Below are 25081 nucleotides of genomic sequence, written 5' to 3' on the forward strand. Positions count from 1 at the left end.
TATGCCAGCGTCGGTCCATTGTTGGTGTGCTGCTTGGGGAGTCTCTTGGCGTTCCAACGTCGATGAAACGCTACCGCAGCGTCAGCGTTCGTGGGCTCCCGGCACGGTTCCCAGGTCTGGTATCCCGGAAAAAGGTCACGTAGGCGCCAGAGGCGGCCTGTGTGGAGCAGCTGACGGATGGACGGAGAAGAGTGGCGCCTGGGCCTGGTGGTTGAGGTCTCGACGATGGATGTCCAGGTCTGGTGGCCCGGACGTCTGCGGCTGAGGCCCAAGCCCGGAACTCGGGGAGCCAGCAGAACTCGTCCACGTCCGTCGCCCACCGCGCTCTTCTCTCCTCTGCCACGTAATCCTCTTCCACCTGCCCCGCGTTCCCCTCCGCACGCGCTCCTCGTGCTTTGTCTTCTCCTCACGAACGCCGCTGGGTGGCGCTATCTCCTTACAGAAGGCCCCCTCTTCGGAAGTTTTTTCCAAGGGAAAGAACTCGACTTCAGGAGAGCGACACCAGACGCGTTCGACGATCGCAACACAGTACACCGCACCACAGCGCGCACACTACACACCACACACAATACGACGGTCGTCAATGTTCGAAGCGTTCACAGACCTTCGCACACACAGCACAGAGAGCACATGGAAAGTCAACGTAAAGCGTCCATAGAGGGCGAAGAAACACGGAAAGCATAAAAAGTAGATAGCCGACACTCAAAAACAAACATGAACAAACAAAAACAATTCCAACAAGAACAGGTGTGGGCTACATTCTTCCGTATTCCATTGTTCACATCGAACCACTTCACCGTCGCGAGAACTTTTCCGGCTAGTACTTCCGTTTTCCTTTGTGAAACCGTTTTCTCCAAACCGACCTCGGTTTCCACCATGATTTTACATGTTCCCGTCCTATGATGTTATTCACTCTGTTCTCCCTTGCCTTCGACACAGTCTGCTGACACATGTCACACGATCTGACATAACTCTTAATGTCAGCCTGTACACCGGGCCAATAAAACTCACTGAGCACCCTAGCTTTTGTTTGCCGTATTCCATGATGGCCGGATAATGCACTCTTATGTGCCAACTTAAGAACTTGCGTGCGTAAACCCTTCGGTACCACCGCTTGCTCAACGACTTGGCCGGGACACACTTGGTATGTCCGGAAGAGAACACCGTCATCAGTATCAAAGGAGTGGGCGGTCTGTCCCTTGCCACGAAATATTTGCCCCAACTTCCTGCGACACACCTCTAAGGTCGGGTCTTCTTCCTGTTTGAGGCGAAACTCCGGCCGTGACAAGTGGAGTGTGTTCAGAGTGGGGCTTTTACTACTCTCTGAAACCTTTGCTGTCACCATACGGGAAGGAACATCGACCGCACCCGTCATGGCAAGGGAAACTGCCTGATCAGTGAGAACTCGCGGGTCAACCGAGAATGGAGGTTTCGCGCCAGGGACATTGCCTATTATGATGTCGTACAGGGGTGTAGACAAGCACCGCGCGATGGCCTTACCCGAAAAGTATGGTGAGGAAATCACCACCTCCGCTTCCGGAACTTCTACACGAGTCCCATTGGCCAAGAATAATGTAGCCTGTTTCCCTGTAAGCGCCGCTGCCGGTACAAGGGACTCACGCACAACAATGCCGGTGCTGCCCGTATCCCGTAATACCGAACCAGGCTGGCCGAACACCTCACCGTGCGCCACGGGCATAGCAGTTTCCACCGGGTTGGAAGGACAGACCATCTCCCCCAACTGGCCCTCTACGCGCGTTACCACTGCAGTGCTATCGGGATGTGAATATCGAGGTGTCATGCAACAGGCGGACTCCTCACGGTCTCCTGGCCTCTTAGCTTTGCATGACTGGGCATCATGTCCTACCTCGCGGCACCAGGTGCAATACAATTGCTTCGGCTTTGTCCGACAATCCGACGCCTTGTGCCCAGTCTTCTCGCAAAGAAAACATCGAAGGCGGGATTGTGCACGTGAAACCTCGTCCTTGGCTTTAACTATCGTGTGCTCACCCTCCTCTTTAAAGAACAACAAGTTATTTTGCCGCTGTGCCTCGAGAAAATGATCGGCAGCCTCCGCCAGCTTAGAAACTGTCTTGCCCTCCCGCTCACGTAAGAAAAGGGCTAAACGAGAATGACAGTTGTTCAGAAATTGTTCGCTCACGACCATCTCGCGAACCACCTCAAAAGTGCGGCCTTCACCCCGCATCTCGACCCAACGGTCAAAGAAGCTAAACAACCTGGCAGCATATTGCGAGGCCGTTTCTCCATCCTGGGGCTTGCTCTGGCGAAACTTCTCTCGGTAACCTTCCGCGGTGAACCTAAACCTCTGAAGCAAGGCAAGCTTCGCTTTGTCATAATCCACGGAATCCTCAGGCGAGAGCCGACCGAAGACCCTAAGTGCTTCGCCACCAAGGCACAAGCTCAACGCCGTTGCCCACTTTTCTTTTGGCCAACCCTGCCCCGTGGCCACATGCTCAAACCTCTTTAAGTAGGCATCGAGGTCATCCCGCGCTTCATTGAACTGTGGTATGAGGCTGTGCGGGTTAATGGAGCTAGCCGGTGCGACGCTACGCTCTCCACGGTCACTCGGAGGATTTGCGCCACCCTCCATGAGCCTTATTTGTAGCTGCAAGTTCCGCGCCTCTAACTCCAATTTCTGTTTCTCCGTCTCTAAATTCCGTGCCTCTAAATCCAATTTCTGCTTCGCAGCTTCACGCTCCGCCTCTAAATTCCGTGCCTCTAATTCCAATTTCTGCTTAGCAGCTTCACGCTCCGCCTCTAAATTCCGTGCCTCTAATTCCAATTTCTGCTTAGCAGCTTCACGCTCCGCGGCTCTCTCTTCCCGTGCCTTACGAAGCTCGTCCTCCACCCACGCTCGTAACTCCGCGCCGCACAAGCCCATGCGCTCGCCCAAAGCAACCAAATCTGAAGCGCTCATATTGTTCCTAAATTAACACAACAGGCAAATAAATGAAACCCGACCTCGTCCTGTCGTAGTGGACGCCAAATTTGTGAGGACTCTGCGTGATGATTGCAGGTCTTATTTTCAACAAACACCAAAGTACAAACAATAAACGAGGCGGCTTTTAACGGAAAGGAAACCAATTACAATATGAGCGAGAAGAAAGGAAAGGAACAAGAGAACAATGCAACAATACACGGGAAAAACACACGGGGGAACAGAACAAAGTGCTTATGATAAATACAGGAAAAAGAGTCAAAGAGGAAAGTTCACACTACTTGTCTTATTCGAGCAACGAGCGGGGAGGACTGGCTGGGTGTCGGGCAATCAAGGAGTCTCTTGGCGTTCCAACGTCGATGAAACGCTACCGCAGCGTCAGCGTTCGTGGGCTCCCGGCACGGTTCCCAGGTCTGGTATCCCGGAAAAAGGTCACGTAGGCGCCAGAGGCGGCCTGTGTGGAGCAGCTGACGGATGGACGGAGAAGAGTGGCGCCTGGGCCTGGTGGTTGAGGTCTCGACGATGGATGTCCAGGTCTGGTGGCCCGGACGTCTGCGGCTGAGGCCCAAGCCCGGAACTCGGGGAGCCAGCAGAACTCGTCCACGTCCGTCGCCCACCGCGCTCTTCTCTCCTCTGCCACGTAATCCTCTTCCACCTGCCCCGCGTTCCCCTCCGCACGCGCTCCTCGTGCTTTGTCTTCTCCTCACGAACGCCGCTGGGTGGCGCTATCTCCTTACAACCTGCTTCCACCACGACTACTACGGGAGGCCATCCTCCAAGCGGCGTCCCAGCTCCATGAACCAACGCGTACCCAACTCAGGGTACATCCACTCAATAACACACGCACCATAAGCACGCCCCTTAAAGATGACGCGCTCGCTCTGGTTCGGGTGACCGCCATAAAATACAAAGGCAAGGAGTTCACCGTCGCACCTTACATAGCCCCGCCGGACGGAGCAGTACGCGGAGTCATCTCCAATGCGTGCTGGAACGAGACCCCGACCGAGCTCCTGCAAGGCCTCATCAGCGGCAACCCAGACGCCCTCATCGTGGACGCCCGCCGAATGGGCGCGACGCGTTCCATTTTAATCACCTTCCGTGCTGGACCAGTCCCAAGTGCCGTTCTTTATGGAGGAGCCCTCCACAGGTGCACACCTTACCGAGGGCATATAGACGCGTGCACGAACTGCCGCGTCCCAGGACACCGGGCGGATGTGTGCGTTCAACCAAGACCTCATAAGTGCCCCCGCTGCGGGCAGTCCCATCCCAAAGATGTGCCCTCAGGTACCCCCAGCTGCATTATCTGCGGAGGCCCTCATATGACCGGAACGGGGAACTGCAAGGGACGGGGCCGCAAACTAGCGACCCCGAGGAACGCTTTCTCTCCTCCGGATACGTCGCGGCTTTCCCGCTGCGATCAACCAAGCACAGCCAGCGGACGCAGCTCGACGGCTTCCCGGTCGCCTTCCACAACCCGGCAGAATGGCGTCAAGAACGCCTCGCGTCTCACCTGGGCAGACCGAGTTTCTGGCAAAACCACCCGTCAACCCCCACTACCCCAGTCCTCCCAGGCAGATCCGAGAGACCAGGAACTCAAGGCCTTGCGTGACGAGGTAAGCCGCCTTTCCTCGCTCCTAATCACCCCCTCCCCCTCTATGCCTCCTCAACCCGCACCCCCTGTCATTAACCCGACTTCATCATCCACAGACAATTCGAGCACCCCTCCTGCAAAGAAACAACGCACCACAGACGCCACACCCCCGCCCGTGCCTCCAGAAATAGACGCTAAATTAGCAGCGCTCGAGGCCAAATTTGACTAAAAACTAAAAGAGCTACACGCCCGCGTCGAGGCCAGATTCATTCACCTTGCCGCTACCCTCACCGAAAAACTGGAGCAGCGCATGGACGCTATGTTTACCAAGATGATGGAGCTCTTGGAACATAATCTTACCCATCGCTTCACTCAACTTCAAACCCCCTCCACTACCCCCATCCTACCTACGCAAGCACAAACCAGCTTTCCTGAACAACACATACCAATTGACACCCGTCTTACTACCCTCCTCAATACACCCACCATCCAATATGGCGGGGGGAACACTAATTATCTTCCCATTTTAATTTGGAACTGCCGCGGCTTCCGGGCAAAGCGCGCGCCTCTGCAACTTCTCCTTCCCACCATCACACCCACGCCCCACATACTACTCCAACAGGAGACTGCACACCAGGCAACCCTCCCCTGCTACACATCTACACACTCGGATACCACTAATACACCCAGGGCGTCCACACTCATCCACCGCAGCCTCACCTACAAAACTCATCACATCACGTCTGAGACGCCCTGCGTGATCACGGAAATTATACATCACACACATTCACTTCCTTCTATATTTATAGCAAACATATACCACCCCCCGTCCCAGCCGATGGCCTCGCTAGAATCACTTCTGCGAGAGCTACACCATCTAGCAGGGAAACATCCCCTAATCATCGGTGGGGACTTCAACAGTCAGCATACTGACTGGGGATACACAACCACGACACATCGATGTCGCAGGCTCTGGCTGCACCTGCAGAACCTCCAACTCACTGTGCACAACACGTTTCAGACGCCTACACGGATCGGCAACAGTGTCAGCATGGACACCAGTCCGGACCTGACGCTGAGCCGCTGTATCCGCGGCGTTACCTGGAACAGAACACGACATACACTGGGCAGTGATCATTACATTATACAAATCACTGTCCCGTATAAACCACCCCGTCCCGCAAATACCGTACACAAACTCATTAACTGGGATGCATTTCGCACTGCACGCACTGCCCTCCCAGACACTCCCATCGCAGACATCGACGCATGGGTGCAGTCACTCAAGCATGACGTTCACCACAACACGCGACAAATTGAAACTACAACCGAAACACCGACCCTTGACACACGCCTAGCCCACCTCTGGGAGGCTTATCACAGCATCCTGGTACGCTGGAAAGGCAACAAACTCAACAGAACGCTTAAAAAGCGGCTGGCCGCGCTGCAGACACAAACCCAACAGCACTCTGGGGAGCTCTGCCGATCCAACTGGGGACAGATATGTGACGGCATGGCCGGAAACCTGTCCAGCAAACGCGCATGGCAACTCCTCCCACACCTCATTGACCCCACACGCACCAAATCAGCAACACAGCACCACGTGACACGCCTCACACATGAACACATGGACGATCCCGACACCCTTCTAGACACACTTCAAACCACGTACACATCTCCCGGCGGCCCCATACCTCTACCGCACTACACAGGACAAGCAAATCCCACGCTCGACACCGACATCACGGAGTCGGAAGTCAGAGCGGCCCTCCTGATTCTCCGCGCCAACTCCGCACCTGGTGCAGACCAGATCACAAACTCGATGCTCCGTAATCTGGATGACCAATCGATCACCCACATTACGAAATACTTCAACCAGTGCTGGAGGGAGGGTAACCTCCCTCAGTCCTGGCGCCACGCGAAGGTAATATTCATACCTAAACCCAACAAACCACTTACACTTCAAAACCTTCGCCCGATTTCGCTAACCTCATGCCTCGGGAAGCTCCTCGAGCATGTTGTGTTAACGAGACTCACAAGTCATATGGCGGACAACAATCTTTACCCGCATACCATGGTGGGATTTCGCCCCCATCTTTCCGCACAGGACGCCATGCTGCAACTCACACACGACATTTTCGACCCGCTTCTTCCAGGTCACACCAAGGCAGTCTTAGCTTTGGAACTCTCCAAAGCTTTTGATCGCATTGAACATCAGGCGATCATGACTGCTCTATCACCATTGAATGTGGGTGCGCGCACGTATGCCTACATTCAAGCATTCCTCACTGAACGCACGGCTGAGATACACTTCGGCCCTCTGTCTTCTCCCTCCTACACTCTTCAGAGTATCGGCACCCCTCAAGGGTCCGTCCTTTCCCCCTTTCTCTTTAACATTACCCTCATCCCCCTTGCCCGAAAATTGGCAACTATTGCCCACCTATTCCCCACACTCTTTATGCCGACGATATCACCCTGTGGACCACTCACGGCAGTGACGGCGACATAGAGAGCACCTTACAGGAAGCAGCCACCCTCACCCAAAATTACGCACGGACCTTCGGACTGTCTTGCTCCCCAGAGAAGTCCGAACTGCTCCTCATCCGTCCTAAGAACCACAACTGTCCCCGCTCCCCCATTGTCATTGAACTGAATGGTGACCCGGTACCTGAGGATGGCACCCTCCGTGTATTGGGCCTGCACATCCAGAACGATGGCGAAAACACCACTACCTTCAAGAAACTCAAGCAGGTTGTAGGCGCGATATCGCACCTCATCCGCAGGGTTTCGGGACGTCCTAGAGGCATGAAGGAGTGCGACCTATGTCGCCTCATTCATGCCTTCGTCCTTAGCCGTGTGCTGTACACTACCCCATACTTACAACTATCCAAACATGACTTAAACGCTTTGGATGTTTTGGTTCACAAGGCATTCAAAGTAGCACTTCATCTTCCCCTCAACACACCCACAGAAAGATTACTAGGCCTGGGCCTCCACAACACGATCGGGGAACTGGTGGAGGCCCACCGACAGGTAAAATACATCAGGCTCACACAAACTTCCACAGGTCGGTATATCCTGGACTCCCTCGGCATCAGAATACCAGCCAACGACCCAACCCTCCTCGCCATCCCACGACCCCTTCACCAGGAGCTTCTCATTAGGCCGCTCCCGAGGAATATGCACCCGTCCCACCATGAGCAGCGCCGCAGAGCCCGTGCGAAGGCACTCCATCGAGCGTACGGCCCCGAGCCGGACGCCGTATGGGTGGACGCTGCCTGCACGGGTGATGAAGCGACAGCAGCTGTGGTGGACTCCTCTTTATTCGCCCTCTTCACACTACCTCTCCCTCCAGACACGTCCCCAGAGGCGGCAGAGGAAGCCGCCATTGCACTAGCTATCACTCGCACGGAAGCCCGGTATATATTAAGTGACTCCAAAACAGCGATTTTAAATTTTGCTCGAGGCCGAGTTCATGTCCCTGCTTATGGAATACTGGACTCGCCCGATGCACCCCCGCCCCGCCATGTGGAGCTGATATGGGTGCCTGCGCACTCCGGGAATCCCGGAAACGAGGCCGCCAACCTTTTAGCCCGAGGTTCTTTAAACCGGGCTCAGGTGGCCTCGGATCGGGAATTTACGAAGGAGCGCATGCACACATTCAGTGAGCTGACCCAGGCATACAGAGCCTCACGCCAGCTCTACCCCCCGCCCCACCCCTCCCTAGATAACAAACACGCAACACTCTGGTGCAGACTAGAGACACACACTCTCCCATCACCCCTTAACCTAGCCCACTATCATCCATCCTTTCCCACTCCCGCATGCGCCCTATGCCCAGAACCCTTCGCTTCTTCCTTCCCCATCCTTTCCCTCTGCCCGGCGGACCCTCCCCCGCGGCACCTAGAGAACCTCTAGACCTGGGAGGACTGGGAGACCCTGCTGCGCTCGGAGGACCCGGCCGTGCAGACCATCGCCACCGGCCGTGCTGCCAGTGTTATGGACAGTAGGAACATAAACACTTGAGTGCAGTGGGGTCGTGCGGGGACCCTGGGGCGTGCCCCGAATTCCTGTTGTAATTAAAGTTTTCTCTCCCTCTCTCCTGCCTCATTACGCGGCCGAACTGCATACCTTGGCAGAGAGCTAACGTTGTGTTCGTCCCTTTTGCGCGCTGTTGTTTTAGGAGCTTCTGAAAGCTCATTAGAGCAAATCTCTCTCTTGCTATGTGCGCCGTTTTTTCGTGACATATTTGGCAGAGCCACTCGGATACTCGTAGACACCAGTCGAAACGTCAGTAAACCCGTATTGTGTTTTAAGCGTGTATTAGTAAACTTTATAACTGTATACATCAGCTGTTGCAGCGATCGCTCCTTCAAAAATTCTTAGAATACCGGCGATTTGACAAAAAGGAAAACTCTCCAGAAAGAAACTGTTAGTTGTGGCGGGCGTTAGTAAGTGTGAAAGAGGTGCTGCTTAGTTACCGGTTAATTGCAGCTTTCTAATTAACTTTTCTTTTGCGAAGTTTAGCGATTTTTGTCAATGGGGTGTTTTTACCTGCGGAGGCGACAATGCCATATTAGTTCAGCATATTAGGTGAAGGTTGGCTCACGCGCCCGCAAGGCTTGTTCTGGAAACGCTGCTGGTGAACGGTGTCTCCTTCCATGGTTCCGTGACAATATATATATATATATATATATATATATATATATATATATACATATATATATATATATATATATATATATATATATATACATATATATATATATTTATATATATATATATACACACACTTGTACTTGTTTGTTTGCTAAAGGTAAAATGCGAAATTCGGAGCTCTTCACTACGGCGTCTCTCATAGCCTGAGTCGCTTTGGGGCGTTAAACTCCAATAAACCAAACCAACCAAATTCGGAAAAGCTTCATTTAGGTAAGCATTTATTGCAGGTCGACGTTTCAGACAGAGCCTGCCCTTTTCATGTCTTCAGAAACGACAGGCTCTTTCCGAAACATCGGCTCGGAATAAATGTTCACCTAAATGAAGTGTTCCCAAATTTTGCATATATATATATATATATATATATATATATATATATATATATATATCAGTTATCTGTGAATGTATCATGGCCATAAAAAAAGAACAATTCGGGAACCGAATCGAAGTCCTCTATTCATAAAAGTTACCACACATTGATTTCCGAGCCTCTCCAAAGCATCCTAAGCTCGTTATTAATTGCCCTTTTACCCTCACTCAACTCCACTTTCACTCTGAACGTTATATGTTATCGATATCATGCAGCCTAAAATATGACAATCAGCCCATTATCTAACACCGAAATTCAAATTGAAACCAATAAAATGTGATCCTTTTCAAAACATGCATCACAATATCATTATCACATTTATCAATGGAAACTACTGCCAAATTTGCGCATCACGTTAGGGTAAATCATCTATTCACCTCTGCAGCTTCATGCCTTTTTCAAAAAATACAATGAGCCCAGAGAACAACAAAAAGAGGACAACTCGCTCGAAGTAAGCGTTATGATCCTAGTGCTGCTCATTTACTGATTTGATATGTGAATACAACCATGTCGATTTTGGACGAGATAAGGGCGACAGCAATCGTTTCACTCATTTTCGCTGCTTCTGTAGTGTTCAGCTTGATAGGATTTACACTCCAGCGGTCACTTTAGCCAGCGTTTGTGGTTACTCGGTGAGGCCCATATTCTTTCGTGAGCTCGACAGAACTTTAGCTGAGCTACGTGAGTTAGAGAGGATTTGCCCGCTTGCCTAAGTAGAAAATACCTCTAGGGTAAAAGTAGAGCTTCAACACTTTGAAACTGAAAGATACAAAGGGGGCTTTCATACGGTCTAGGTCCCATGGGTTTTTAGATAAGCGACCGTCTCGTCGGGTCCTCACGGATGAAAGCCAGATTGCACATGCTAAGCAAAGACTGGAAATCCATCATGGAGGCTGCACGTGCACTGACTTCCCTGGTATTCTTTTTGCTTTCTTTGACTATTATCGTGAGCTCTTTGGGTGTTGTGGGGACAAAAATGAGAGATGAGACTATAGTTGCTTATTCGAAGCCTTTCCTCGATTTAGTGATGAGCAGCATGCTCTAGTAGAGGAACCTGTGACTGTGGACGAAATTAAATCTGCCACTTTTAACCTGTACAGTCAGAAATCTCGTGCGCAGATGGCATTATTAACGAGCTCTATAAAACAATTTTTCTGCCGTGTGCCAGTGTAGGTGGAGGTGGTTCAAGCACCTTATGATGTTGGCTTTTGCCTCCCACTCTCTATTCCTATGTAACTATATTACTTCCAAAAAGTACACATACTCTTCGGTTAAAAACAATTCAAGGATAGCGTTCAATTTTCCCTCGTACTCTCGATTACAAATTTTTGCTAAATGTTTTGTGGTCGTCTTCAGATAGTTGCTACTGACTTGATAGGCTCACATCAGATCTGTGCTACCAGAAGCTGCAATATCCAAACCCGCATTCATACTTCACGTTCGGGCTTGGAGACAGCGTAAGATGAGAGTGTCTAAGGGCCGTTTATTCAGATTATTGTCGTTACAAGGACATTTGATAAAGTTCGTCACGATTTATTATTTTCGGTCTTGTAGCTTGAGATCATGCTTTACATTAGCATAACCTTATTGGTGGCGTTGTGTTCAAAGGCATCAGATTGTGCTGTAAGGTGACCTTTAACAGGCTAATTATTAACGAATAGCTATTCAAACCTATATAACTGAATTCATCTGTTCACCAAGGCTCTCCATAGTCACCTTTGATGTTCGCTGTATATGTTGAGCTCCTTTGCCTCAGCATAATGGATTAGCAGCGCATTTATCCGTGGCCACTTTGTCGCATTCAGAAATTAGTACCTTAGCCTATGCTGATGATGTAGCTCACTCCTGCTGTTAAAAAAGAGCGTACTTCCGGTATTATATTTGACTTAAGAATTTGGCGCGGTATAAAGTGCGTCTTCGAATTTAGATAAATCGAAACTATTTTGGTTGGTTCATTCGGGTGCGAGGCCACGTCATTTAAGGTGGCGTAAGCTGGGACTGCGACGCCCTTAAGTCCCTAGCGGTTCCTCTACAAGAGACTGGAGACGTGGAGCCTACTCTGAAGTGCAGATAATATCAATGAGGCGACAAAGTGCGGCTTGGATAGGTAAGGAACAGCCATTGATTGCTGGAGTTCAAGACGTAAAAACTTCTTTAATTGCAACATTTGCCTGTGCACTGCAGGTTCATCTTTGTTCTAGGATGAAAGTGCTCGGGATGCACAGAATATTCGCTACATTTGTTTGGCTCTCCCAATCGAAACTTATGCGTGGTGACATGTTCCTTTCTCTACAGTCTAGCATAATAGGCCTTGTTCACTTGTTCGTGCACTAACTTGTTTCCCGTTTTTTTTTTCTTTTTCTAATCGGGAGACCACTCTTTTTTAGTAGCTGCGCTGATTAGGCGTCTTAGAGCTCATTTGCCTTTTCTGTTCGCACCAAATCCAGACAATCGTGAGTCGCCTTTATGGGGATTCCTTAGGAAGTAACGGATTCCTTAGGAGTAACGGAGGTCTCTTAAAACATAACCTAAAGCATGCTCCTCTTCACCTCCGTGCTCATGCCTATACCACTCTAACTCGACCTAAAATTGAATATGCCTCGGCTATTTGGGACCCTTACCAATCTTAGCTAATAAATAACATTGAATCATTGCAGAACCGCGCCGTTCGTTTTATTTACTCCGATTATTCACGTAACACCAGCATCACAGCCTTAAAGAAACGCGCAGGTCTCCAGGATTTATGTCTCCGCCGTAAAATTGCACGACTATCACTTTTTCATAAACTTTATCATCGTCCATCACTTCATAACGACTTTCTTTCTTTGCCTCCTTCGATTTTTGACCGCCGAGATCATCCCTTTAAAGTTAGACGTTTCACGTGCAGAACATTTATCTATGCGCATTCATTCTTACCACGCACAATATCTGACTGGAACACTCTGCCTTCACATATCGCAACCACCACTGATCCTGACACATATTTTAAACTTATATCTTCAATAACTACTGCTTAACTCTTCGCATACATTGCTATTTTTTTGTTCATGGCTACCTTTTTTGCAGAGTTTGTTACTGAAAAGATTCATTGTATTAGTGTTCTGTTTGTATAATTTTAATACTACAGTAATCTTCGTTCTTTGCCGCGCTGCCATTCATTTGATTCTTTTGCTTACTTATGTCATGTAAAGTGTCTTATTTGTGCTTTTGGTTGATTCTTTTCCTTACTTATGTCATGCAAAGTGTCTTATTTGTGTTTTTGTTGTTTGTTTTATATTTGTGGTTTTGTTTTATTCTGTTCAATTGCCTGTGCCCCCCCCCCATGTAATACCCTCTTGAGGGCCTTTAGGGGTATTCTGTATAAATAAATATAAATAAATAAATATCTTCAACTGCCGCCGCGGTGGCTCAGTGGTTATGGTGCTCGGCTGCTGACCCGAAAGACGCGGGTTCGATCCCGGCCGCTGCGGTTGAATTTCTTTGAAGGAGAAATTCTAGAGGCCCGTGTACTGTGCGATGTCAGTGCACGTTAAAGAACCCCAGGTGGTCGAAATTTCCGGAGCCCTCCACTACGGCCTCTCATAGCCTTAGTCGCTTTGGGACGTTAAACCCCATAAACCAAACCAAACCATATCTTCAACTTTCCTCATTGTGCGCTCGAGAAGCCAGATATTACTGAGGTACTTACTGAGCATTTGTTTCGTATGTCGGTGTATCGGTAACATTTCCTTCAGTTTCTTGACAACAATTATTTTAAGACGGGTTACGCTAATTTGCATTTCATCTGTTGTAAAACTGTCGTTCCTTGATGTGCACACAGCAGCGCTGCTTGTATAGGCACGGCTTCATGCTTAGGAGATGTTTGTGCCATGGAGAGTGAATGGCCACCTCTGCAGTACTCCAGAGACTGTTTACCATTGTTTTACTCTGTGCAGTTATGCTAAGCTGTTCTAGCCCATATTACAGCGAACTCTTAAGAGGCAGATTGACATCACGCCCTACAGTATCGATTTTTCTGCCTGCTGAGAAAAACTGTGTTGTGCCATGTGATCTATTTGTGTGGCTGGAACTATTTAGTCTCTGGAAGAGCCGTATGATGGACCGACATGCCGAATCACCGCGGGTATTGTAATCTTTGTTCCATGAACAGTGCACTTTAGTGCAGGGAGTATACGCTTCCCCGAAAGAGCCGCCTAGGTGGTCCTCTATCTGGATGCAAGTGCATGCCTCCCATAATTTTGATGTTTGGAAACGTGAGGACGCGTGGAGGTATGGCGGGCTCGTTTGCACAGCCTGATGTTTTGTGGATCGAGCACTCTAAGATTTTTCTTCACGGCAAACATTCCACACACTAAAGGGAAAAAATTGCAGCGATAGCACAGTGCTTTCGTGCAGCGGCCAGCGAAGCTGGTCGGTTCGTGGCGCCGCGGGTATGAAACCCAGATGCGACCACATTTATTTCTGCAGGCATCTCTGAACCTTCAAGTGCACCTGAGGATTTTGGGGTGCAGGAGGTGTATGGTGCTTCCGCACTGAAAAAAAAATTGACTGGTTGTTTAGCATTGCTAGGCACGAAATATTGGGCGAATGGCATGATTTTTTGCTGGTGGACACCATTGCCACGTAGCTCGAAATGCAAATGAGGTGTCTGTTGACCCTGGGAGCCAGTTATGCACCTTTCGTTACTTCAAAATCAACTAGAACCCATGAAAGCTCTGGCCGCCTTTGTGAATGGCGTGGAGGTCACGGGCGCACACCTCATTGCCCGCATGTTAGGTTCGGTAGCGCCGTTGAGGAAAGAGGAATGATGGGAGTAAAAAATGAGAGCCGGAATTAGATGCTGTACAGGACGGCTCACGGAATAATTTCGAGGACCCTGCAGATTGTCAATGATAGAGGCGTAGAGCGAAAGGCGCCAGTGTGCTGTGCGATGTCTGTGCACGTTAAAACTTCCCAGACTGGACGAAAGTACTCCGGAGCCTTTCTTCTTCTTGTTCTCCACATGAAAATGGCACATACCCACGCGGAGGGATTCGCCAAGGTACGGTCGTGAATGTCAAGGAGGTATATGAGCGGGGAAAAAAACTATGTAGAAAAGGAGAATGATTGAAATTAGAAATAATATATGAATTTTTGAAATTTTTAAAATAAATTAAACAAATTAGATATACCAGGAATAAAATAAAATACGCTTTTCTGACATGCGGTGGAATTTTATATGGAGTTAACAGGGTAAGCGACCAGTTGCAATGATGTAATGGTGAAGGTATCCGCAAATAGTGCTTAAAGGGATACTGAAGCAAAATCTGAAAATTGAACAAAAACGCTGAAAATAGATTCTCGGAATGTGATTACACCGAAATCTAATCGTTACTGCGCATATTTTTCACCGGATGGTTTTATTTTCGATGTTTCATGAGCGCGCGCCAAGCCCTCTCGGCCAGCGCGAGGTGAAGAGCGTGACGTCATAGCACCCTCCCGCGGCGACAAATGTGGCGGCGCCCTTCGATGCTTGAAACCTCGCTTCGGACTGGATGCATCGTTGTTACTGGCTTCTTCAGCGCTTTCACTGGCCATAAATGGGCCACCGGTCTTTCGCTTCGTCTCCTGTCGCCCATAAGAAAACTTAAGAGTAATAAATTTGCTTTATTTTTTTAGAGTGATCATTCTGCCCCCTTTAGGCTAAGAGGGGTGTCGGTTTGTTAACAACAATGCTTCCCCTCCTAACTACCAGATGGCGTCACCAGTCTGAACATCGTCCGCGCTTCTGTTTTAAAAGTGAGAATGTTAGAAATGGCGTGAGGTCCGGAAAAAGTAGCTGCATTTAGCGGACGTAAGCGTCCATACGGTTATCGTATGTAGACAGCATCGATTAACATTTTGACATATCTGTGTACGCCGTGAGCAGACGACAGACATGGAAAAGCCGCGAGTAGCGATGGCAATCGTGCTTCTGCGGGAACAGTGGGCGCGCGGGTGTAATGACGTCTAGTCGCAGCTTCCACAGGCGGCCGCCAGGTGCAACGATACGGCAAGAAATCGCAAAAAAAGCGTGTTATCCGCCTTTTTCGCTAAAATGCTTGTCATATTTATCAATTCCAGCAGTCAAGCTCTTGTTTACATGCAAAACAGCAGCTCCAAAAGTTTGGTTCAGTATCCCTTTAACGAGAATCCCGTGGCCAAACGAGCGCAGAACTGATGTCCACAAAAGGAGTCCTAACCTCGAGAGAGGGACCTCGCTATGGCGGCTTTTCGCTTTCCTTCTTTCATTCCTACCTTCATCTTCTTCCCAACGATTCATTTAGTGACCCCGAAAATTGAAGCAGTTACTGCGTCTTTCATTTCCTCAAAACCAAGTTTCGGTCCACTGCTCGGTTGTTAAGGCGCTCGGCTACTATTTCCCGGATACGTACGCGGCTGCGGCGGCCTTGATTCTATGAGCGCGAAATAAAAAAGGCGCCCGTGTGGTGTGCGATGTTAGAGCACTTAATGATCCCCAGGTGGTTGAAACTACTCCGGAGCCGTTCACAATGGCATCTATTTCTTCTTTCACTCCCACCTTATTCCTTTCAGGGCGCGGATCTGGGATCCACCGCGATGTAAGACAATTACTACGCCATTTCGTTTCCTAAAATACGAATTTTCCTGAAAGCAGCGATCACCTAGGGAGACGTGGCGCACCTAACTAAATTTAGATGTAAACTGGTGGGTTTAGTGTTCCGAAGCGACGCTGGGGCTGTGACTGAAGTCGCACTCGAGGGCTTCATATTGTTACGCCCAGGGTTTATTGAGACCGGGACGGAGGACTGAAAACAGCTGGGTCCGCTTGCCGAGCACGAGACACCACCAACCTCGTTCTCCTCATCTTCGGCTTAGTCAGCAACGCCGACCATGTAGAATAGGAATAGGTAGAATAGGCCTTGTCATGGGCGTCACACTTCCCCCTACGCAGCCGAAGCCCGCTGGGCGAGTTAAGAATCGCCGCGCGAATGGTAGGGCTTCAGCCGGGCAACGTGAGTTACTTCAGTTCGCGCTGAACGACGTCCGCTTGCCGTGAGACGAGCTACGCGGTAATTGAGCTCGTCAAATTGCTGAATAATGACATAAGGTCCATCGTAGTGGCACAGCAGCTTCTGAGACAATCCTCGCTTTCTGATAGGCCGCCACAACAAGACCAAATCACCAGGCCTGTAAGTGACGTGACGGCGGCGGGCATCGTAGCGCGCTTTGGACCGATCTTGGGAGGCGAGAACACGAAGACGAGCAAGGCGTCGGGCTTCTTCGGCGAGACAGAGTTTCTCAGCGATGCAGGGATCTTCAGGAAGCTCGTCAGAAAATGGTAGTATGGTGTCCAGGGTGTATTGTGGAGGCCGAGCATAGAGTAAAAAAAAGGGGCTGTAGCCAGTAGTCTCATGGCGCGCGGTATTGAACGCGTACGTTATGAACGGTAGGACGCTGTCCCAATTCTTGTGCCTTGAATCAACATACATTGACAGCATGTTGGTGATCGTGCGGTTCGTGCGCTCAGTGAGTCCATTCGTCTGGGGATGGTAAGGCGAGGAATGGCGAAAATGCGATGCACAGGAACGGAGAAGTTGCTCCACGACGTCAGCGGTGAACTGCCGACCACGGTCACTGATGATAACCTTTGGAGGTCCATGACGTAGAACTATGAATCGTAGCAGAAAAGAGGACACATGATGCACTGTAGCTGCGGGTAGGGCTGCCGTTTCACAATAACGAGTGAGGTAATCGACACAAACCACTATCCAGCGGTTCTCATGATAGGATTTCGGAAACGGGCCAAGGAGATCTATGCCCACTTGCTCAAACGGTGCTGCAGACGGTGTCACAGGGTGAAGCTGACCAGATGCAAGGCTAGTAGGTCGCTTGTATCGTTGACACTGAGTGCAGCTGGCGACGTACCGCTCAGTCGTGGCCCACATTTTCGGCCAATAGAAGCGTGCCTGAGTACGGTGCAGCGTCCGTGCTGAACCAAGATGTCCAGATGTAGGGTCATCGTGCATGGCTTGCAAAACAGAGTTGTACAGGCTCTTCGGGACTACCAGCAGGAAGCGGTGGCCCGTAGAAGAATAGTTTTTCTTCCACAGAAGACCATCCCGCACACAAAAGTGGCTGACATTGGAAGGCTCTTCAGCCGCCGCAAGGAGAGACCGTAGGGTTAAATCTTTCTGCTGTTCCGCTTTGAACGTTGCGACATCAGGAAAAGCAGGTGACACTGACGCGACGCAGTGGTCCAAAGTAGCGATGGTAGGCTCAGACTCAGGAAGGGGCAGCCTCGAAAGACAGTCCGCGTCAGCGTGACGGCGACCACTCTTGTAGACGACTGTGTAATCGAACTCTTGTAGCCGGAGAGCCCACCGTGCAAGGCGCCCGCACGGGTCACGAAGGTTAACGAGCCAGCAGAGGGCATGATGGTCGGTGACGACGGTGAACGGTCGTCCGTACAGATAGGAACGGAAACGCTGCGTGGCGAAGACGACAGCCAAGCATTCTTGCTCGGTGACTGTATAATTGCGCTCCGGCTTGCTGAGCGAGTGACTCGCATACGCAACAACGTGCTCTTTGTTGTCGCATCGCTGGACGAGAACAGCGCCGAGGCCAACACCGCTGGCGTCAGTATGAATCTCTGTGGGAGCGGAGGGATCGAAGTGGCGAAGTACAGGGTGGGATGTCAGAAGGAATTTCAGTTGGCAAAAGGCGGAGTCGCACTGAGGTGTCCACTCGAAAGCCACATCTTTCTGAAGTAGAGCAGTCAGGGGGTAAGCTACGTCCGCAAAGCGATGAATAAAGCGGCGGAAGTAAGAGCATAGGCCCAAGAAGCTCCGCAGCTCATTGACAGACTGTGGTGGCTTGAACGACTCGACAGCTGCAGTCTTGGCTGGATCAGGTCTGACGCCGTCTTTATCAACGAGGTGTCCAAGCACTAACGCTTGACGCGCACCAAAGTGGCACTTTTTAGAGTTAAGCACAAGTCCAGCTTGGCGCAAACAGTCCAGGACGAGAGCTAAACGGTCGTTGTGCTCACTGAACGTCTTTGTGAAAATTACAACGTCGTCGAGGTAGAACATGCATATTTCCCATTTCAATCCGCGGAGTATAGTGTCCATAAATCTCTCGAAAGTGGCGGGCGCATTGCAAAGGCCAAATGGCATCACATTAAATTCATACAGGCCATCAGGCGTGATAAACGCTGTTTTTTCTTTGTCCGCGGGATGCATAGGGATTTGCCAATACCCCGACCGAAGATCAATAGAAGAGAAGTAGGAGGCTGAAAACAGGCAGTCGATGGCATCGTCGATTCGAGGTAGGGGGTATACGTCTTTTCTCGTGACGGCATTCAGACGACGGTAATCCACGAAAAAACGCCACGACCCATCCTTCTTCCGAACAAGAATTACTGGAGCAGCCCAGGGACTCGACGACTCTTGTATAACACCTTTAGTTAACATCTCCTTCACTTGCTCATTGATCAGCTTACGTTCAGACGGGGCCACTCGGTAGGGCTTTTGCCGGATCGGATGTGAAGCGTCAGTGTCAATCCTGTGAAGGGTCCGAGGCGAGGGGATGGAAGGTGGGCCACCGGGCTGTGAAAAGTCAAACATGGTGGAGTGTCGCAGAAGAATGGCCAAGAGAGCACGGCGCTCATGCGTCGAGAGCGAGTTGTCAATCATGCTGAGTAGCTTGGGTTCGTCACAAAACTCTGGCGCTCCCGCGTGCATGGCGTCGGTAACCAGGGCAACGGACACTTGTGAGGCGTGGCTGCACGACGCAAGCTTCTGGCCTTCAGGCAGAACTACCGCTTCTGTAAAACAATTCACTGCCCATAATTCAGTGCGACCGTTGGTGACGGAAACCATGGCATGAGGAACCAAAATATTAATCTTCATGCAGGTAAGATGGTTCGGTTCCACAGTCGGATCAAACACGTCGACAGTGGTATCGGGACAGGAAACCGGTACGCATACGGCCGAAGAAGGAGGCACGACAGTATCTCGGGTAACAACGAGGACACTCTCTCCACTGCAAGAGCCTTCCACAAGGCCAGTGGTAAAACATTTGCCGACGCTGAGCTCACCGGTGCGACAATCGACGTTGGCGCCACACATCTGCAAAAAGTCGAGCCCAAGAATGACGTCGTGCGTCGATCGGGCGAGCACCGCCATCTCCGTGCTGAACACTTCACCACTCAAAGAAACCTTAACAGTACACACTCCGATTGCAGGCAGCGGTTCGCCACTCACACCACAAAACGGGACATTTTTGTCCCACCGAAACAAAACTTTGCGTCCAAGGAGAGATTTAAATGCAGCGCTCATAACGGAAACAGTAGCACCGGTATCAACTAAAGCCATTACAGGTACACCATCCACTAGCACATTCACTTTGTTCCGCAACATAACTACAGGCAGGGGTATCAGTTCCGGCGGCAGACTTCCAGCGACGTCACCCCCATCGGTCGCGCCGACTAGTTTTCCGGCGGAGGCGAAGAGGAGCGGCGTCGGGGTGATGGAGATCGACGAGGGCGGGAAGCTGGAGGTGGAGTCACGCTTCTATCCGATGCCGGTGAACTATTCCGCATTTGTGCAGGCCATCGGTTGTCGACATCAGGCGGGTAGGACTGGCGCCGAGAAGGTACAGGTTGGTAATCTTGCCGCGGAGGATAGCCTGAGGAGCCGTAACGCGATGGTTGGCGGCGGGGACAAAATCGTGAGATGTGACCGGGCTGACCGCAGCGGTAACACACAAGAGAGGGACCAGGAGCACGTTGAGCCGGCAAGTAGTCTTCGTGCCTAGTATTGGGCCAAATGTTCTCGTCGTATGTGGCCGGCGTATGTTGGTAAAAGCGGGGCCGGTGCTCTGGAGGCGATCGCGGTACGTTGCTCGGCCGCAGCCGTTGGGACACCCGGTGGTCCTCAAATTCCGCTGCGTTAACTGCGTCTGGCGGAGGAGGGCGCGTGGGATACTCAGGAGGAAGCACTGAAGAATTCCGAGTGAGTTCCAGCGACCTGGCCAACTCTTCGCGCACGATCTGGCGGATCGTGGAAGCCAGATCACACGATGATGTTGTGTCTACGGCTGCCACCGTTGTCACTCCGGCCAAACGTCCGAATTTCGGTATGATGCGACGCATCTTCAATGTCTCAAATGTGCGGCAGTGCTGGATGACGTCAGCCACAGAATCTAGACTTGCTTTGCCGATAAGAAAATTGTAAATGTCTTCTGCAAACCCTTTAAGTAGGTGGCCAACTTTATCTTCTTCTGTCATGCCAGGAGAGACGACCTTGCATAACTTTATGATTTCTTCAATGTACTTTGTACAGGTCTCTCCGGGAAGCTGAGCCCGTTGCGCAAGCGCTTGTTCAGCCCGCTTCTCCTTCGTGACAGAGTCGCCGAAACACTTCTTTAGCTCCTCTACAAAGCGGTCCCATGTCGTAAATGAATCCTCGTGGTTGTCGTACCACGTTAGGGCCGTGTCGGTCAGGGAAAAGACGACGTTGGCAAGTCGGGCAGAAGAGTTCCACTTATTGTAGCGGCTCACCCGTTGGTAGTGGGTAAGCCATTCATCCACGTCCTCGCTGGTTGAGCCTGCGAACGGCCGTGGCTCTCGGAAATGCTGCCATGAACTGCTGGGCACAGACCTCGGAGCGTCGCCGTCCAGGGACATCATGAGCACAGAAGGCGGCAGACCAACAATGCGACGACTCCGGCGAGGTTGCAGCAGAGGATCCGTCTTCGGGGAACCAATATACCCCGCACCTCTACCAAGATGTTACGCCCAGGGTTTATTGAGGCCGGGACGGAGGACTGAAAGCAGCTGGGTCCGCTTGCCGAGCACGAGACACCACCAACCTCGTTTTCCTCATCTTCGGCTTAGTCAGCAACGCCGACCATGTAGAATAGGAATAGGTAGAATAGGCCTTGTCATGGGCGTCACAATATTAATTTACGCTACCTGGGAATCTTTAAGATGCGCTCACAACCTCGGCACACATGAGCGCCTTTTAAGATTCGCCTCGATCGAAACATGGCTGCCGCAGCCGGTATTCAACTAGGCTCATCTGGCTCAGTAGCTGAGGGCCTTAATTGTCCTTTCCAGCCTTTCATTTCTTAAAAACCAACTTTGCTTGTGTACGCACCACGCCCTTCTCCCGAACTTCACAACATTGTTCCTCGATACGCCAGGAGTGAGATTCAGCGGCACCTGCCAACGCGCAGACTGGCATAAAAACGCCAGCGGTCTCCAGTAGTGGTTTTCGCAGGCGATATCAATGTCATTAAGAACACTCTACCGGCAGAAGAAGAAATGAATGTATGAGCTATTTATTTAGAAAAGGAGGGTCAAGACCGTTTGTTGTGACTTGGGTTGGCCCGAAACAGGAAAGCTGTGACCTATTAGATACATGAGGGAATGGCTTGGGGGGCCGCGCCATGCCGTACACTGCTTTGTAATAGCTACTTATCTTTGCATATAGGCCAATATCTTCCCAGACGCCGTTCCCTCCGGCTCTGGACAATGAACGAAATTCCTCGCCATCGGTGGGAAAATCATGCTTGGCGACGAAGTTGTTGCGTTCCTTGTTGATCAAAGCCAAACTAGGTGGCAGAAGTCAGCGCGGCACACATAGATCCGTAGTACAGGCACTTCATTACGTCTACATAGGCCCCATGTTTCCAGCAATGGCCGGTAAGCCATTTACGGGTGATGCTTGGCGAGTAGGAGGTATCAGCAATGATCATAATAAGGATTAGTTGATTAATCAGCCGTTTTATGCCAATGGGTCATTCGGGGCTCCTTGTTGCTGTTTTTGTACACACGCAGTGTTTTGATAGCCGCCGAAATGCAGCACGTCAAGATTTTCGCGTTTTGACTTCTAGGGCAGCTGACGTTTCCAGTAAAGACGCCATGACATGCACGCTACAACCGAGTGCCATAGGCACTGGTGTAGTGAGCAATGTCAAAGCTGCATAAAATAAGTGCTTTATGAATTCGTGGTAAAAAAAATGAATAAAACGGTTGCTCACCTGAACACTCTCTGGGCTTTTTAGGCACCCTAGATTAATATCGGGCAACACACATGAACCGTCCTGGCATATTCCAAGTTTCATTGTAGGTTCGTCGGAGTATCCAGGCTCGGTGGTCTGTCCCAGTGTCCGAAAAAACACAAAAATTCTAGATGATGGTGGAAACTTATTGGGTCTGGCTATTAATAATTTTCAGATTAAAATAAAACTGAAGCATATGACATGTATCAATAATTTAAGTCCACAATAATACCTCATGGCAATTCTTACTTCTCCGACCCGTACTAAAGAATAGGAGTTAAAATAAGTGCAAATTATGGTCAAAATCCCAGCCACGCATCAGACAGTTTCCAGCTAGGAAGTGCGCATCCCACAGTAAAAGAAAAAGCACACGAAGAGGGTACTCATGGGATATGTGGCAGCTTAATTGCCACCGTGGCCCCTTGCATAGAATATAGCTCATTAACAAGTGCTGTCCGTCCTATATATACTAATCGTTCCTCTTATCAGAGTATCTCATATAGGCGTCAAATGTAAAATAAATTCACCAATAAAGTTAACGGCATTTCGCAAATCCTTTATAACTGCTCTCTGGCTTCCCGCTCTATTGAAAAACGTGCTATATAACACCCGTGCGCAACAAAATGCAATATCTGGGTCAAAAAGAGGAGGAGAGGGATGAGAGGAGAGAGAATTTTCATTTTCCTCATGCTGCCGCATACGAAATATTGTAGCCATGTGAACGTGAGGATTTGGAACCTACAGAAAATATAAGTATAAAGGGGACTAACATAAACACAAGTATTTGAAAAAAGTGGTTCCTACAAAAAAAAATTTCGTTTAATTCTACTCATTCAGGTGGAAGCAGAAGGTGGGACATCCAAAGGGTGGAATGAGACCGCGTCAGAAATGCACACATATATTTTGTTAACTACGATTATAATCACCAAAGTCCTGCTAAACAGACGCATGGTTCCAGTCGTATTAGTCGTGGGCATTTCTTTTCGGTGATTGTGGTAGCGTAAGGGACATAATTGTATGGTGGGAGGCACTCACCACCTGGTGCGACCAAAAGTAGCTGTTGCTGCTTTCGTATTTTTTGTCATTACCTCCATAGTTAATACAAATTCATCCTCACTTTGAACTGCAGCCACAAAGAAGTAAGTGATCTTTTACTGTCTGTTTGTTTGTCGAGTTTTATGGCACATAGGCAACTAAGGTCATCATGCGCCAAGCTCAGGGTATGTACTGTCATTGCCACACGAACGCAGCATGCCAAAATGTCCCATACCTCCCTCAACTATATCGTCCGATCCCTCCCAAAAGCATTGTATGCAAGGAATTGTCGTTTCACGCAATACAAAAATTTCTGGTCACGTAAAGCACATTAGTACAGAGCTTTTATTTCTAGGCTTTCGTGTAAGGCAAGTTCTGAGTTGCGATCAAGAAAAGGTCATGATTGATATTTGGTTTCCAGTGCAGAAATCGCTTGTTTTGTTGTAGAAAATAATCGGAAGGGTATCTTACGCTCCACCACAAGCTAATGACGAGATAGAGTTAATGAGTTCATGCCCGTTTAAGTGTAATTGGACATTCTGAATTTCACACTCATAGGCCCCTCGGAGTTCTCGTACCTCTCCTCCCACAATGGTGCAGCGGTTAAGCGATGCACCGCTTCCCTGCGATGGCAGGTGCTGGCCACGATGTGGCTTGTGCGACCGAACTGCTGTTCCCGGGCAACCTCTAGCGATCAATCAGGGGGTCGGTGTGCTCACAATCCGGTGGGCACGTTGTGACGACGCCACAAGATCACGTGACCAAGGTGGCTCACTTAGGTCGCTTATCTTTCGGGTGGCCACCTGGGCCAACCTACGCCATCCTATTTTTCGATCACTACGTCGAAAACGCTAAGCTGTAAACACTGTGTAAGGGGCCCTTTAACTCTATCGCGTTAAAAGTTTCACGCACCGGTCGTGTCAGCCATTTGAAATTGGTATCCTTATTCCATCTACTCAGTGGTTGCCAACTAACTTGTGGATGATAGTTATTGAAGAACGAATTCAGCTGACCCCGCTGTCCCAACCGCCCTGGGTGGCCCTATGTGCAGTCTTGAACACTTATACTCATCTATGGTAGCTGCCCTAGTAGTTGTAAGCCCAAAGTAGCCTAAATATTATGAAATCACGTAACGAAATCCAAGCCCTTCTTCGTTTCGAGGCATGAAGTTACATCATATCACACCCCTTAGTTGCTACCTTCCAGCCGTTAACGGACATATGTCTACCCTGTAGATACTTAGGTGAGTGCATACTGTAATTCTTTCGTTGTGCAAGCAGTCAGATCGCAATATCTAAGAGACAAAGCTAGGCTTGACTCCATCCTCACCAGCTTCAAGAAG

The 25081-nt window shown here is 50.0% G+C and overlaps 2 protein-coding genes across 2 annotated transcripts in view; both read right to left on the reverse strand.

Moving 5' to 3' along the window:
- LOC149370185 (uncharacterized) overlaps nucleotides 1-23798 on the reverse strand; it is a 43491-nt gene extending 19693 nt beyond the window's left edge. Inside the window, exons 1-2 of the mRNA XM_089577165.1 lie at nucleotides 23793-23798; nucleotides 22684-22800 (exon numbers count right to left, since the gene is read on the reverse strand). Coding sequence (XP_089433291.1) covers nucleotides 22684-22800; nucleotides 23793-23798 — 123 coding nt within the window. The remainder of the gene's footprint in view (nucleotides 1-22683; nucleotides 22801-23792) is intronic.
- LOC149370187 (uncharacterized) lies at nucleotides 20126-21359 on the reverse strand. The gene has a single exon (XM_089560425.1). It carries the CDS (start codon nucleotides 21326-21328, stop codon nucleotides 20126-20128), a length of 1203 nt encoding a protein of 400 aa, XP_089416551.1. The 5' UTR covers nucleotides 21329-21359.
- Nucleotides 23799-25081: the final 1283 nt, after the last annotated feature.

This window comes from Amblyomma mixtum, chromosome 1, assembly GCF_055824585.1.
Source record: "Amblyomma mixtum isolate Tamu chromosome 1, ASM5582458v1, whole genome shotgun sequence".
Taxonomy (NCBI): Eukaryota; Metazoa; Arthropoda; class Arachnida; order Ixodida; family Ixodidae; genus Amblyomma; species Amblyomma mixtum.

What these genes read in the sequence shown, in the direction of transcription:
- LOC149370187 (XM_089560425.1), bottom strand. Translation starts at nt 21,328, where the DNA reads ATGATGTCCCTGGACGGCGACGCTCCGAGGTCTGTGCCCAGCAGTTCA.